Below are 16,090 nucleotides of genomic sequence, written 5' to 3' on the forward strand. Positions count from 1 at the left end.
AAAGTACTGAAGGGATCTTTCTCAAATTTCATATGTAGGCTCCCCTTGGTGCCTAGTTATGCATATTGCATAATTGCATATTGCATATTCCGAGACCAATCGGAAAACAACATGGCCGACAGGCAGCCATCTTGGATTTTGACAATCGAAGTTTGTTATCTCTATATCTGAGAAAGTATTGAAGGGATCTTTCTCAAATTTCATATGTAGGTTCCCCTTGGTGCCTAGTTATGCATATTGCATTTTGGGACCGATCGAAAAACAACATGGCCGACAGGCAGCCATCTTGGATTTTGACAATCGAAGATTGTTATCTCTATTTCTGAGAAAGTACTGAAGGGATCTTTCTCAAATTTCATATGTAGGTTCCCCTTTGTGCCTAGTTATGCATATTGCATTTTGGGACCAATCGGAAAACAAAATGGCCGACAGGCAGCCATCTTGGATTTTGACAATTGAAGTTTGTTATCGCTATTTCTGTGAAAGTATTGAAGGGATCTTTCTCAAATTTCATATGCAGGTTCCTCTTTGTGCCTGGTTATGCATATTGCATTTTGAGACTAATAAGAAAACAACATGGCCGACAGGCAGCCATCTTGGATTTTGACAATCGAAGTTTGTTATCTCTATATCTGAGAAAGTATTGAAGGGATCTTTCTCAAATTTCATATGTAGGTTCCCCTTGGTGCCTAGTTATGCATATTGCATTTTGGGACCGATCGAAAAACAACATGGCCGACAGGCAGCCATCTTGGATTTTGACAATCGAAGATTGTTATCTCTATTTCTGAGAAAGTACTGAAGGGATCTTTCTCAAATTTCATATGTAGGTTCCCCTTTGTGCCTAGTTATGCATATTGCATTTTGGGACCGATCGGAAAACAACATGGCCGACAGGCAGCCATCTTGGATTTTGACAATTGAAGTTTGTTATCTCTATTTCTGAGAAAGGATTGAAGGGATCTTTCTCAAATTTCATATGTAGGTTCCCCTTGGTGCCTAGTTATGCATATTGCATTTTGGGACCGATCTGAAAACAACATGGCCGACAGGCAGCCATCTTGGATTTTGACAATCAAAGTTTGTTATCTCTATTTCTGAGAAAGTGTTGAAGGGATCTTTCTCAAATTTCATATGTGGGTTCCCCTTGGTGCATAGTTGTGCATATTGCATTTTGGGACCGATCGGAAAACAACATGGCCGACAGGCAGCCATCTTGGATTTTGACAATCGAAGTTTGTTATCTCTATTTCTGAGGAAGTACTGAAGGGATCTTTCTCAAAATTTATATGTAGGTTCCCCTCAGTGCGTAGTTATGCATATTGCATTTTGAGACCAATCGGAAAACAACATGGCCGACAGGCAGCCATCTTTGATTTTGACAATTGAAATTTGTTTTCACTATTTCTCAGAAAGTAATGAAGGGATCTTTCTGAAATTTCATATGCAGGTTCCCCTCAGTGCCTAGTTATGCATATTGCATTTTGAGACCAATCAGAAAACAACATGGCCGACAGGCAGCCATCTCGGATTTTGACAATTGAAGTTTGTTATCGCTATTTCTGTGAAAGTACTGAAGGGATCTTTTTCAAATTTCATATGTAGGTTCCCCTCAGTGCCTAGTTTTGCATATTGGGACCAATACGAAAACAACATGGCCGACAGACAGCCATTATAGCTAAATCTTAAATTCTGTATATAGGTTCCCCTTGTTTGAAAAGTACTAGAGGGCTGTTTCTGAATTTACACAGATAAGTAAGACTTAGAGGAAGGGAAAAGTAGGGAAAAGATCAATCTGACATGGAACCTATAAAGATCATTCAATGGTGGGCGCCAAGATCCCTCGGGGATCTCTTGTTTACTATGTTATCAAGCGCCAGTTCTGCATGCATACAAACGATGAAAGTCGGGTGTTTTGTCTCCGTATACAAACGGACACGGAGAAGTCGAACCATCGGATAAGTCAAATATTTTTCTCGGTCCCGTCAACATCGACTTATCCGAGTTTTACTGTATTTTGATTAAGAAATACTGTTTACAGGAGAGGACAATTACAGGTACATGTAGGTAATAGAAATATTAATAAAACTGTTTTTATTTAACATTTTGACAGGAACTGTTGATAATGTGAGTGATGAAGTTGGTGCTGTGAAGGAAGATGTCAGTGCCCTGAAACATTTTTCATCGACAATTGAAGGTATAACAGACAGTCGAAAGTGTGTTGGTAAATATGAGATGGGAAGAACTTCAAAAATCTTCTTTTGAAATTTTCCATGATGTTTGGTCAGTAGGTACTTAATGCTTAATGATCAAAAGGCAAAAAGGAAGGATTGAATCAGTAGAAAAACCAGTCTTAACATATAAGACCAAATAAAGATCACTCAATGAATGTTCTAAGATGAAATGATTGACATGTGTGACAACAGACATAGATAACCTAAGAGGTATGATATGTAGGATGTTCTAAGATGACAACAGACATATAACCTAAGAGGTATGATATGTAGGATGTTCTAACATAAAATGATTGTACACACATGACAACAGACATAGATAACCTAAGAGGTAGGATATGTAGGATGTTCTAACATAAAATGATTGTGCAGGTGTGACAACAGACATAGATAACCTAAGAGGTATGATATGTAGGATGTTCTAACATAAAATGATTGTACACATGTGACAACAGACATAGATAACCTAAGAGGTATGATATGTAGGATGTTCTAGCATAAAATGATTGTACAGGTGTGACAACAGACATAGATAACCTAAGAGGTAGGATATGTAGGATGTTCTAACAAAATGATCGTACACGTGTGACAACAGACATATATAACCTAAGAGGTATGATATGTAGGATGTTCTAACATAAAATGCTTGTAAACTTGACAACAGACATAGATAACCTAAGAGGTAGGATATGTAGGATGTTCTAAGATGAAATGATTGTACATGTGTGACAACAGACATAGATAACCTAAAAGATTTATTTTTAAGGCACTGTTGTTGCTGTGAGTGAAGACGTTGATGCTGTGAAGAAAGATGTCAGTGACATGAGACAAACTTCAGCCCAAAATGGAGGTATAACAGACAATTATGTATGATATATATTTCCCACACCCTTGCATATGTAAGATACATTTGTCCCCATGTGGAACACTCATATGGAATATCGCAATCCCAAATAGATGCACCGTGTGACCTCATGTCCGGGACTACTTTTTAACTGTGTGACGTCATTGGAAAAACCTTTCTTTTTGTATATATGCATAATAACTTTCACAAATGCACTACATTGTATATTGTTTTTAGCTCACCTGCTTCAACTTTTCCCTTCAAACAACTTATTCTCAAAATCCAAGAGGCCTAGAAACCTGATATTGATCATGTGTCATGGTGTGATAAAGGGTACCAAGTTTGTTCAAACAAATAACCTTGACCTTCATTCAAGGTCACAGGGGTTTAATATGCTGAAATCTTTAAACAGCCTGTTAATAGCCAAAAGGCCCAGAGACTTGATATTGGCGCTATAGGATGATGGGATGAAGGACTATCAAGTCTGTTCAAATCAATGTGACCTTGACCCATTGAAGTCAAGGTGACCTTCATTCAAGGTCACATGGGTCAAATAGGCTATAATCTCCAAACAACTTCTTTTCAATAACCAAGATGCCCATGGACTTGATATTTGGCCTGTAGCATGCTGGGGTGAATTGCTATCAAGTATGTTAAAATGGATGACCTTGACCTTCATTCAAGGTCACTTGGGTCAAATATGCTATAATCTGCAAAAAATTATTTTGCGGTAGCCAACAGTCTTTCAGTAGTTCACTGTCAGGATTGACCCAAAGTCTAGTCCAGCCCCTGGTAATTTAGTTCACTGTCAGGATTGACCCAAAGTCTAGTCCAGCCCCTGGTAATTTAGTTCACTGTCAGGATCGACCCAAAGTCTAGTCCAGCCCCTGGTAATTTAGTTCATTGTCAGGATTGACCCAAAGTCTAGTCTGGTCCCTGGGAATTTAGTTCATTGTCAGGATTGACCCAAAGTCTAGTCCAGCCCCTGGTAATTTAGTTCATTGTCAGGATTGACCAAAAGTCTAGTCCAGTCCCTGGTAATCTACTTCATGTTCCATATCTTGGGAAAGATAAGATCCTCACCCTATAATCATAAACAATGCTGGACAAGAAGGGATTACCCGGAGGAGTCACAGTGTCCCACACATGTTGGCCCCGGGGACAATGTTCTTATGTCATAACTTATAATTATGTGTGCTAATCTGTACCTTACCAATAAATCTCTGTCTAACATTTGACTGAATAAAAACGCAATTTATCCACCATTCCACATAAAGGGAGTTCAATTTCCTGTGATTCACATATCAAAACTATTTTCTATTTGTTGTCTTTGTAAATTTGTAAATCATAGTTATGTGAAATATCTCATGACATGGATCATTTTATTTTACAGGGAGGGATCCTAAGTTGACGGCTATGATAGGTGAGTCTTGAGATTGGAGGGATACAACATAACACCCATATGGACCAAACTTCATCAGGGACGACAGCTACTGAAACATTTGAAACATTGGATGTTTACATGTTTAAAGAACACACAAAATACTTGATTTTGATATAACAATTACTGTTGATGAAATTATCCATCAAAGGTCAAGGCCACATGTTATCTGATACGTCACATAGTCATTGTGGCTGACTGATGGAAACAGGTTGTCTTATTGTCAGGGCCAGCTTCTGTCGTCTGTCAAATTTTAGGTCACCTGAGTCGAAGTCTGAAGTCATCCATTTTAATTCCTTTTGTTCATTGTTGTGCAGTAGGTGTCGTCTGTCCATTAACAATTCACATTTTTGCCGTCTCAGAAATCCCTGAACCAATTTTAATGAAATTTTGGAGAAACTTCTATGGTCAAAGTCAACCAACAGTGTAAATTATATGGTCCTCACCTCCCAGGGCCTGAGGGTTGGAGCAAAATGGGGTCAAATTAACTGTATTTCAAAAATGACAATTCAAATAGACCTATTCTGTGGTTCGTTGTCCGTCCATAAAATCCTTGTAATTGTGATTTCCTGGGGAATAGGGCACGGATCTTTTGTAAACTTTTCATGGAGGTTCTTAAATATGCCCATTCCAAAGAGAGCCTAATTGGAAAAACAAAACAGCAAACAGCAGCCATCTTTAATTCTTTGATTTTTATAGCTTGAAGTTTCTTGAGAAATATTGGAAAGCTACTAAAGCAGTAATTCTCAACTAAAATGTAGGTCCCATAGACCCTAGTTCTGTCCGATTTGATATTGAGACTGATAAGGAAATCAATATGGCTGACAGTATACAAAGGATATTTTGACATTTTCAATTTGTTCTTGCTTATTCTTGAGAAGTACTTGGATTTGAAATAGGAATGAAGCGAAAGTAAAGAAATGATCAGTCTTTCACAGAACCAACAAGATCATGATTTGGTTGGCACCCAAATCCCCTTGAGTGATTTAACATCACAAGATTTCAGGTTGTATCCATTAAAATAAGGAAATTTAAAATAATCATAAACCATATCAGGAAAAATGTACATGTATTTCTGATAGAGAAACCTTTCATGTACATGATGTAATATTAGGTTCAGTAATATGTGACAAGTTATACGTATCTATATACATTGTATTGTAGTTATTTGTTATTCCTTTTTTTCGTGGTAGGGGGTCTGTCATTTTTTATGTAAAAAAATATTGTCTCATGCTCCCAGGGAACTCATAAATTTTGGCTTTGTCATGCTGATGTTTGTTCTTATAAGTTTAATCTTCTTTCCTTGCAGATACAACAAAGTCTACAATTCAGACAGAAAAAGAAAACAACCAGTTTTTTCCTACCAAAAGTCTCCAAGATGCCCATCAAAAACTTCTAGAGAACAAGATCGTTATAATCCAGGGAAACTCGGGGGACGGGAAATCATCTACTGCACTTGAACTTCTCCGTTTGCTGTGCTGTAATGAAGAGGAGGGGCAACATAAACGATGTCGACAACCACTACAACTACACGACATAAAAGACATGGATTGGGTGGCACCAAAATCACAATTAGTTATTTATTTTGATGACATCTTTGGAAAGAATGTTGTGTGTCAGGAAGATGTGAAAGAATGGGAGAAACGAGAAAAAGAAATTAATGCAAAACTTTGTGGAAATGAATCTGAGTCCAATTATCTGGTCATTACAATTCGTAGTGGAATTTTTAATTCTTTAAGTGGCCTTGGAAAATTATTTACTAAAGAAAACATTGTTGACCTTAGCCAGTACAAAGAAGAAAAAGAAAAACTTGCATTGTTAAGGTTGTATCAACCAAAAACTGAATTTGTTAAATGGACAGATGATGAGGAGAAACAGATTGTGGCCTCGGCCCCAGACATTGGGTTTCCACAGTGTTGTAGATTATTTAGGGACACACCTAGTTTACAAACAGAGAGAGTCAAATTCTTTGAAAGACCTCTGCATTATTTTAAATCCTCTTTATCTAAATTAGAAGACGGGAAATTTCATGGTCTGCTGTATCTGTTCCTCAATGGCGGCTCAGTTGTAGAACATGATTTAGACCCTTCCATTGAAAATATTGAGGAAAGTGAGAAAATGAAAGCAGCATTTGCTTTTGATGTAGTAGAAGTTAACCTAACACCTGAGCTTATTCACAAAATAGAGAAAAAGAAAGCTGAATTTGTAAAGAAGTCATTAAAATGCCTTTTGGGTTGGCTGGTGAAAAAAGATTCTATACAAAAAAAAAAAAATGGAGAATATTATCCTTGTTTCAAATTCAACCACGACTCCATTGAGGAAACAGTGGCACTTCTGTATGGAGAGGAAACTCCCATTGGCTACATGCTGAATTGTCCCAGAAAGTTCCTCAGTTATGTAACTACAACAAAAAACACCCCAAACAGGAGAGTTATATCATCTGATAATCAAACCAATGCCATGTATAAACGTATAGTGACAGAGTTTCAATCTGTTGATCCTAAAAGTGACTTGTATTTGAGTGAGTATGACTATTTAGCTACATTAGATGTATGGACAGACACACTGTTTCTACAGGGATTTATCAGATGGCTAAGTGGTCAGAATGATGACAAAAACTTACACCAACTGATAAAAGGTGCCTTGTTAAATGGAGCTTGCTCTATTGGTTTAGAAGATCATTTCTCGTATCTCCTTTCTGTGGGTGCCACAACCGACAACGATACACCGTTTTGTGTAGTGAAGGGTGGGAATGTACGACTACTGACGGAAATACTAATGAATGACGTCATTCCTACAGCGAGGGCACGCAGGTCACGATCATCATATTATACTGAGAATATCAATGTCCTACACGAGGCGTGTTTGTTTGAGAGAGAAGAGATGGTGACCATGTTGTGTGACACTTACCCAGACTTGGTACATGAGACTGATGACGAGAGACAAAGCATGCTCCATCTTGTGGCACAGACAGGAAACGTTGGTATATTTCAGACAGTGGAGAGAATGATACTTAAGTCATTGTGTAGAGTTGAGGATGTACAACATAAGTGTGAGACAGAAGATGGTCGTGTTGTACATAGGAGTTGTGTGTGTGGACAGTACATGTCACAGTTAGTGGACTGGGAAGGGTTTACAATATTACATCGTAGTTGTAGTCAGGGACACAGGGAGCTTAGTTTAGAGCTGTGTACGTTATACCCAGCACTAACTACAGCTGTAAATAACGACGGGTGTACAATATTACATGAGAGTTGTGGTCAGGGACACAGGGAGCTTAGTTTATACCTGTGTAAGTTATACCCAGCACTAACTACAGCTGTAGATAACTACGGGTATACAATATTACATGAGAGTTGTGGTCAGGGACACAGGGAGCTTAGTTTATACCTGTGTAAGTTATACCCAGCACTAACTACAGCTGTAGATAAACTTGGGTATACAATATTACATCTTAGTTGTATGTATGGACACAAGGAGCTTAGTTTAGAGCTGTGTAAGTTATACCCAGCACTAACTACAGCTGTAACTAACAACGGGTATACAATATTACATCTTAGTTGTTATCATGGACACAGGGAGCTTAGTTTATACCTGTGTAAGTTATACCCAGCACTAACTACAGCTGTAACTAACAACGGGTTTACAATATTACATCTTAGTTGTTATCATGGACACAGGGAGCTTAGTTTATACCTGTGTAAGTTATACCCAGCACTAACTACAGCTGTAGATAACTACGGGTGTACAATATTACATGAGAGTTGTGGTCAGGGACACAGGGAGCTTAGTTTAGAGCTGTGTAAGTTATACCCAGCACTAACTACAGCTGTAACTAACCGTGGGTCTACAATATTACATGTTAGTTGTAGTCGGGGACACAGGGAGCTTAGTTTAGAGCTGTGTAAGTTATACCCAGCACTAACTACAGCTGTAGATAACGGCGGGTGTACAATATTACATGAGAGTTGTAGTCAGGGACACAGGGAGCTTAGTTTAGAGCTGTGTAAGTTATACCCAGCACTAACTACAGCTGTAGATAACGGCGGGTGTACAATATTACATGAGAGTTGTGGTCAGGGACACAGGGAGCTTAGTTTAGAGCTGTGTAAGTTATACCCAGCACTAACTACAGCTGTAGATAACGACGGGTGTACAATATTACATTGGAGTTGTGGTCAGGGACACAGGGAGCTTAGTTTAGAGCTGTGTAAGTTATACCCAGCACTAACTACAGCTGTAGATAACGGCGGGTGTACAATATTACATGAGAGTTGTGGTCAGGGACACAGGGAGCTTAGTTTAGAGCTGTGTAAGTTATACCCAGCACTAACTACAGCTGTAACTAACGACGGGTATAATTGTCTACATTACATAGCCATGTGGACATCAGATGTAGACATGTTCACTGATTGTGAACGTCACGTAAAACAGAACGTAGAGAAAACAGGAGGTAAGTATGACATCACGACCATACTTACTAAATACAGGCAATCTGTTTTAGACCTGGCAAAGGAATGGACAGAGAGGAGGAAGTTAGATAACAACCCATTGTATGACCATCTTGTCGAAGTGTTTATAATAAGTAAATGTATTAAATATTCACACTTCTATACATTTACTTGTGTAACATAATGACAAAATAAACAGCAACGAACAGAACACTGTGGAAACCTTTTGTAGGATCATCTTGTCAAGTTTATTTGTAAATAAAAGTACTTAGAAATATTCACACATACTTCTTAACCTTCTATACATTAACTTGTATAACATGGTGTATAATTAAACAAAGATTAAGTTGAAGAAACAATTTATTTTCATCATTGTTCACAAAAACAAACAAAAGTCGCCAGTTTTAGAAATTTTCTTCGACGATAGGGGGTGTCCTCAGGTAGGTGCGAGTGAAAGGAAGGTGGTAATACGGGTCCTCCTAAAGACATGAATGGACCTGAAAGGACCTGAATCTGGACCTGAATGGGTTTTAAAGGTGTTTATTGATTATTAATGTGTTATTTCTCGGTGTTTTATGCAAGAATGGGTGTTATTACATGTCGAAACACCATTTTCATTTGAAAAAACAAATTAGAATGATGTAGAACTCTTGGCCATTTGAAATGTTTCCAGACTCAACGACGAGGACGTGGTTCTATAATGAGTCCATATAATTTTATTATAGAAAATATTTTGAGTACCGATCAAGTGACAAGAAAATATATGTGAATATGTGTTTCAATCAGTGTAATGAAAAAATGAGACTCTCAGAATTAATTTATTTTATTTCTAAATTACACAATTAAATAGTATATATCCTATAAAGTTATGTGAACTAGCCACAAGGGTGTGGACAATGTCCAAAGGTACGCAGAGCAGTCCCCATAATTGCACTCTTGCAGTCTAGCCCTAATAACATAAAACATATTATACAAAAGCACTAGTAAACATCTAAATAAATATCTAAAAAACACCACTAATTAATGATTTACATCCGAGCATTTATACGCACAAGGCGGGCTGCAGATGAAAACCTATTTATTATTTAAAGCACTAATGAATATCTATCATCAACATGTTTCCCTTGAATCATAAAAGCTTCCCCACCTGACGGTTTAACTGCTGGAGTACTTACCAATTTTGTAAGATGTCAATAATTTCACTTACATGCAGCTCATTATTTCTCACCATATATGGTTCGACTCCACCACCATGTTGACGATCACAAATCTTCGCTTCACCTACACTGGTATCTTTGTCTGACCTATCACTACTACTGGGGGTATCAGATACAGTACATACATCTTTGTCTGACCTATCACTACTACTGGGGGTATCAGATACAGTACATACATCTTTGTCTGACCTATCACTACTACTGGGGGTATCAGATACAGTACATACATCTTTGTCTGACCTATCACTACTACTGGGGGTATCAGATACAGTACATACATCTTTGTCTGACCTATCACTACTACTGGGGGTATCAGATATACAGTACATACATCTTTGTCTGACCTATCACTACTACTGGGAGTATCAACATCAGATACAGTACATACATCTTTGTCTGACCTATCACTACTACTGGGAGTATCAACATCAGATACAGACATCTTTACCTACACTAGTATCTTTGCCTGACCTATCACTCTGCTTGCTTTTCATAAACTGTCCAGATACATATCTAACACAACTTAGGATTGATTTAAAAACTGTCTTAACACCTGACATGCTGAAATGAACACCATCCCTACCTAAAAGTGACCTGTCTAGACAACCATTTGTCATGAAATAGCCATGCCCTGTAAAATGTAGCTGATCAATAAGTGCTGAAACAGCAGAAAGTCCCTGATTAACTGACATAGCCTCTTCATTGATTGACCTAATATAGGAATATTTCACAAGAATGTTGCTGAATTTATTGTCACCTCTTGGTGGTATTGCTGAAATCACTATATGTATTGTTGGATTGATTTTCCAGATATTTTCTACAAGAGTTTGGTACTTTGAAAGAACTTCTTCATCAGTTTCCCTTTTAGCCAATTCATCATAACCCAAGTGGAGGACCAAAATGTTGTTACCAAGTTCTTCAACTGATTCCAAGCGTTTTGAAATGTTAATCCACTTTTGGAAATAACATGTATGTCACATTCATTTCCATTTTCAAAATGTTGGTAAAAATACCTAATCTGAGAATTGCCAAACACTAAGGTGGCCATCATGAAAATAAACTAACAACACTATTAGCACTACACAATTACTTGGTAAAATTATCTGTTGAAATGTAGGAAAAATATCTAGTCTAACAATAAGTATTAAAAATGATGAATTATTATATACAAGATTAACAGTAAAGCACTAGTAAAGCAGAGACTATGAGTGGCTATGTCTGCAGTGAAACTATACACAGTTTATATACAAACTACAGGGCTGCTGTATTGAGTGATATACCCAAGCTGACACTAATTGACTATAATGAGGTGACAATATACAGGATCACCTGAACACCTATCCAGCTGACTAGTGTTTATAGAACCATTCACAACACTGGGCACAGGTATTTGTTGTTTCAAGGATATATACTGAAACGAAAAAGAAACGCAACTTCAAATTGTAGGTTTAATAAAATAATACTTGTGAGCATTATGTTTAAATTTCATATGTAATAGTTAATATTGAATATTGATGTAACATCCTTTAAATGTTTAGAGATTTTTAAGAACAGGTCACTTTGCTAGAAGGTCATGATTGGTAGTACCCTACGTGAATCCAAGTTGAAATGGCAGCAGTTTTGAAACCGTGCCCTAATATCGTGTGTGTCCTCCTCGAACAGTTATCACATCTCTAATTCTTTGTTGCATTGAGTTCATCAGGGCATTGACTTTCCGTATTGGAATGTTATTCCATTCTTGGACGAGTGCATTTGCTAACTGAGGGAGGGTATTTGGGGGGTTACGGCGATTTCGAATTCTTCTGTCTAATTCATCCCACAAATGCTCGATTGGGGACAGGTCGGGGCTATATGGAGGCCAATCTATAGGAACAATGTTCTGTGTCGCAAGAAAGTCTCTACAGACTCTTGCAACGTGTGGTCTCGCGTTATCTTGCTGAAAGGTTAGATGATGCTGCCTAACAAACGGCACAACATGGGGCCTAAGGATCTCATCCCGATAGCGTACGGCCGTTAAATTCCCATTGACTATCACCAAAGGCGTCTTCAAACCATGGGAGATTCCCGCCCAAACCATAACTGATCCACCCCCAAATCGGTCGTGTTCCAAAACACAGGCGTCAGCAAAACGTTCGCCTCGACGCCGGTACACACGTTGACGGCCATCTGCTCGAAATAACGTGAATCGAGATTCATCGGTGAAGAGCATAGACCTCCAACGTCTCATAGGAAAACGTCTGGGCATATGTGCCGTTGCCCATTGCATACGACGTGCTCGACGTTGCGGTGTTAGTGGTAAACCAACGTACTGTCGCCTTGCACGCAAATTAGCCTCACGCAGTCTGTTGATCACTGTTTGGGGATGAATTCGACGGTTATGATTACCAATCGTATTCCTTGCCGTTTCAGCGGCCGTTAATCTCCTGTTACGCAGGTGTGCCAACCTAAGAACCCGGTCTTGACGTCGCGACGTTACGCGTGGACGTCCTGATCTCGGCTGGTCATCGACTCTTCCTGTTGCATTAAGACGTGAAACTAATCGACTAATAGTCGATTTGTGAACTCTGAATTGTCGAGCGACGTGAAGTTGCGTGTTCCCTGCCAGAAGCATCGCTATAGCACGTCCTCTATCAACCTTTGATAACCGTGGCATAATTGTAAAAGGAATTATTGTTTGCAAAAGTATTGGCGATGATGTGGCTCAATGTTAGTGATGAATTGATACTGGTTTGAATGAAAAAAGAACGCATATGTTTGTACAGGCACGGTTTTTGATGTTTTTACCGCGCCGGAAGTGCATAGGTCTCTAGTCACACTTGGGTGATTTTGAAGATTGGTATGGGTGTTAGGCAGGGTGCATGTTTATTTCCGCGATTTTTATACAGATATGTATATTTAATACAAAATTAATCACAATTTTCCATGTTGCGTTTCTTTTTCGTTTCAGTATATATACCTTTACCTGTGCAGTGTGTGTCTTAATATTATTCAAATAATTAAAGGTATTAATGACTTAACACTGTTCACCTATACACTCAGTCCTATCATGTTGAACAATTTGTGAACATTGTTTTTCATTATGAATGAGAGTGGTCAAATAATGTGTTAATTTTTTAATTTATACATGTATTTTGCTAACCAGTGTTCACAGTTACATCTCATTTATAATTTATGAACATACTATGTACTCATTATAGGGGAAGATATATATTTAGGATGTTAATTAAAGATTATTTTTCTAACATTAATCCTTTGCAAGGATCTTACTTCACTTATTTGTATCTGCATACAAATATATAAAAATATAAGTGAGGTAAAATCCTTGCAAAGGATAAATGTAAGAAGAAATATATATGGTTTCCAAGAATAGATGCTTTTTAATTAACATACTAAAATCCATAATATATTTGTAAATAAGCATTTGCATTATATCTTCAGACGCTTAACATATTTTTCCATTTAATTGTGCGTTTAAAATATATATTTATACATAAACATGTATATATCCGTTTTCTGGTGTGGTTCAGGTCCTACGGCGTAATACTAATAATCGCCTGGAACGGCCCAACACAGACTGGAGGGTAGGGTAGGGCCCAACACAGACTGGAGGGTAGGGTAGGGCCCAACACGGACTGGAGGGTAGGGTAGAGCCCAACACAGACTGGAGGGTAGGGTAGGGCCCAACACGGACTGGAGGGTAGGGTAGAGCCCAACACAGACTGGAGGGTAGGGTATAGCCCAATACAGACTGGAGGGTAGGGTAGGGCCCAATACAGACTGGAGGGTAGGGTAGGGCCCAACACAGACTGGAGGGTAGGGTAGAGCCCAACACAGACTGGAGGGTAGGGTATAGCCCAATACAGACTGGAGGGTAGGGTAGGGCCCAATACAGACTGGAGGGTAGGGTAGGGTAGGGCCAAACACAGACTGGAGGGTAGGGTAGGGCCAAACACAGACTGGAGGGTAGGGTAGAGCCCAACACAGACTGGAGGGTAGGGTAGGGCCAAACACAGACTGGAGGGTAGGGTAGAGCCCAACACAGACTGGAGGGTAGGGTATAGCCCAATACAGACTGGAGGGTAGGGTAGGGTACGGCCCAACACAGACTGGAGGGTAGGGTAGGGCCCAAGACAGACTGGAGGGTAGGGTAGGGCCCAACACGGACTGGAGGGTAGTGTAGGGCCCAACACAGACTGGAGGGTAGGGTAGGGCCCAACACAGACTGGAGGGTAGGGTAGGGCCCAACACAGACTGGAGGGTAGGGTAGGGCCCAACACAGACTGAAGGGTAGGGTAGGGCCCAACACGGACTGGAGGGTAGGGTAGAGCCCAACACAGACTGGAGGGTAGTGTAGGGCCCAACACAGACTGGAGGGTACGGTAGGGCCCAACACAGACTGGAGGGTAGGGTAGGGCCCAATACAGACTGGAGGGGAGGGTAGGGTAGGGCCCAACACAGACTGGAGGGTAGGGCCAGGGCAGGGCAGGGCAGGGCGGGCGGGGCAGGGAAATATTATAATGTAAATATTGAATCATTAGTTAAATGTAAATATTAAACCATTTGTTAAATATTTTTTGTTATCAACCACATCATTAGAATTTTAAGACTGTAAATAGTTTAATAGTTCACACAACTAAAGACATCATTTTCAGGTATTTTATAGACTGCTATGTCTGGTTCATTTATGTAGAGGTTTTTTTTAAATCTTATTTATTTCATTTTTTTTTTTTTTAATTATTATTATTTGGAGTTTTTTGCCAATTAATATATAGATAAAATGTTGATTTAAGTTATGAGAGAGATTTCTGTTTAAATGTATTTATTCTAATCTTAAAATTGTTTCTTTAACTATTTTTTCAAAGTAATAGATAAGGAAGATGTTTGGTTTTCTTAACAAAAAGATTTTGAATGAAATCTCAAAACTTTTATAAACTAAGAAAAAAAAATCCTGAAGTTTGTTTTTTGTACATTCCTAGTATTTTAGTTATCTTTGTTTGTTTTGGTTTCTATATTTAACATACATTCTATGTTTAGAAAACCTGATCCAACTACAAATTGTTTTACAATATCAATATTGGTATCTTGTACTGGCTTATTTGCATTTTTGTTCTTCCATTGAAATGTTTTAAATTAATGTAAAGTGAGTTTAAGTTTTAGAGATAAGTTTCTAAGAAATATCTTAGAATTATTTGATGGAGAATTTTTATTGGCATTTCAAAGTGATACACAATTTATTTTTGTTTGATTTTCAGAAAGGAAAGAAAATGTACAAATGCGATCTCAAACTTATGTTGAGTTTTAACATTTTATTTGAAATATTCAACAGGAAGTGAACACAAGTTGTAACAACTTCGGTATGTCCCTCTCTGTCAACAATTTTACACTGGTATCATTTGTACAGTTTGCAACGTATGGTAGAATATTTATAAACAAAACAACCTTAATATGATCTGGCAGGGGAAACATTGATTATCCGTTCCAGCAGTCAGATGTTATAATTTTTCATGTGTAATAGTACATACATTGTGTAAATTACATTTTGTAAGTCAGATTGCCAATGCATGTATTTTTTTTATTCTATCTGGTGAAAATCTCATGTAATACAATATGAAGTGTATTGTTGTTGTTATAATTGCTGATACAATTGTTTTAAAATCCTGGTAATTTGTTTATTTTTGTTTGTGTGGTATCAATATTTAAGATATTTGTTAAAAAATAACAACCATAATTATTTTATAACATCAATATTGGTACCTGGTACTGGTTTTACTATAAATCACTGATACCAGGAACAGAGCAATGAGACTGAGTTATAACATCAATATTGGTACCTGGTACTGGTTTTACTATAAATCACTGTGATACCAGGAACAGAGCAATGAGACTGAGTTATAACATCAATA

The 16,090-nt window shown here is 38.2% G+C and overlaps 1 protein-coding gene across 1 annotated transcript in view; it reads left to right on the forward strand.

Annotated features, from left to right (window-relative positions):
• The window catches only part of LOC117320399, a 47,327-nt gene extending 31,794 nt beyond the window's left edge, over nucleotides 1–15,533 (forward strand). The window contains exons 5-8 of the mRNA XM_033874998.1: nucleotides 2,114–2,197; nucleotides 4,472–4,501; nucleotides 5,829–7,880; nucleotides 15,514–15,533. Of these exons, the coding sequence (XP_033730889.1) occupies nucleotides 2,114–2,197; nucleotides 4,472–4,501; nucleotides 5,829–7,880; nucleotides 15,514–15,533 (2,186 nt within the window). The remainder of the gene's footprint in view (nucleotides 1–2,113; nucleotides 2,198–4,471; nucleotides 4,502–5,828; nucleotides 7,881–15,513) is intronic.
• Nucleotides 15,534–16,090: the final 557 nt, after the last annotated feature.

The sequence above is a fragment of the Pecten maximus genome, unplaced genomic scaffold (assembly GCF_902652985.1).
Source record: "Pecten maximus unplaced genomic scaffold, xPecMax1.1, whole genome shotgun sequence".
In the NCBI taxonomy this organism is placed as follows: Eukaryota; Metazoa; Mollusca; class Bivalvia; order Pectinida; family Pectinidae; genus Pecten; species Pecten maximus.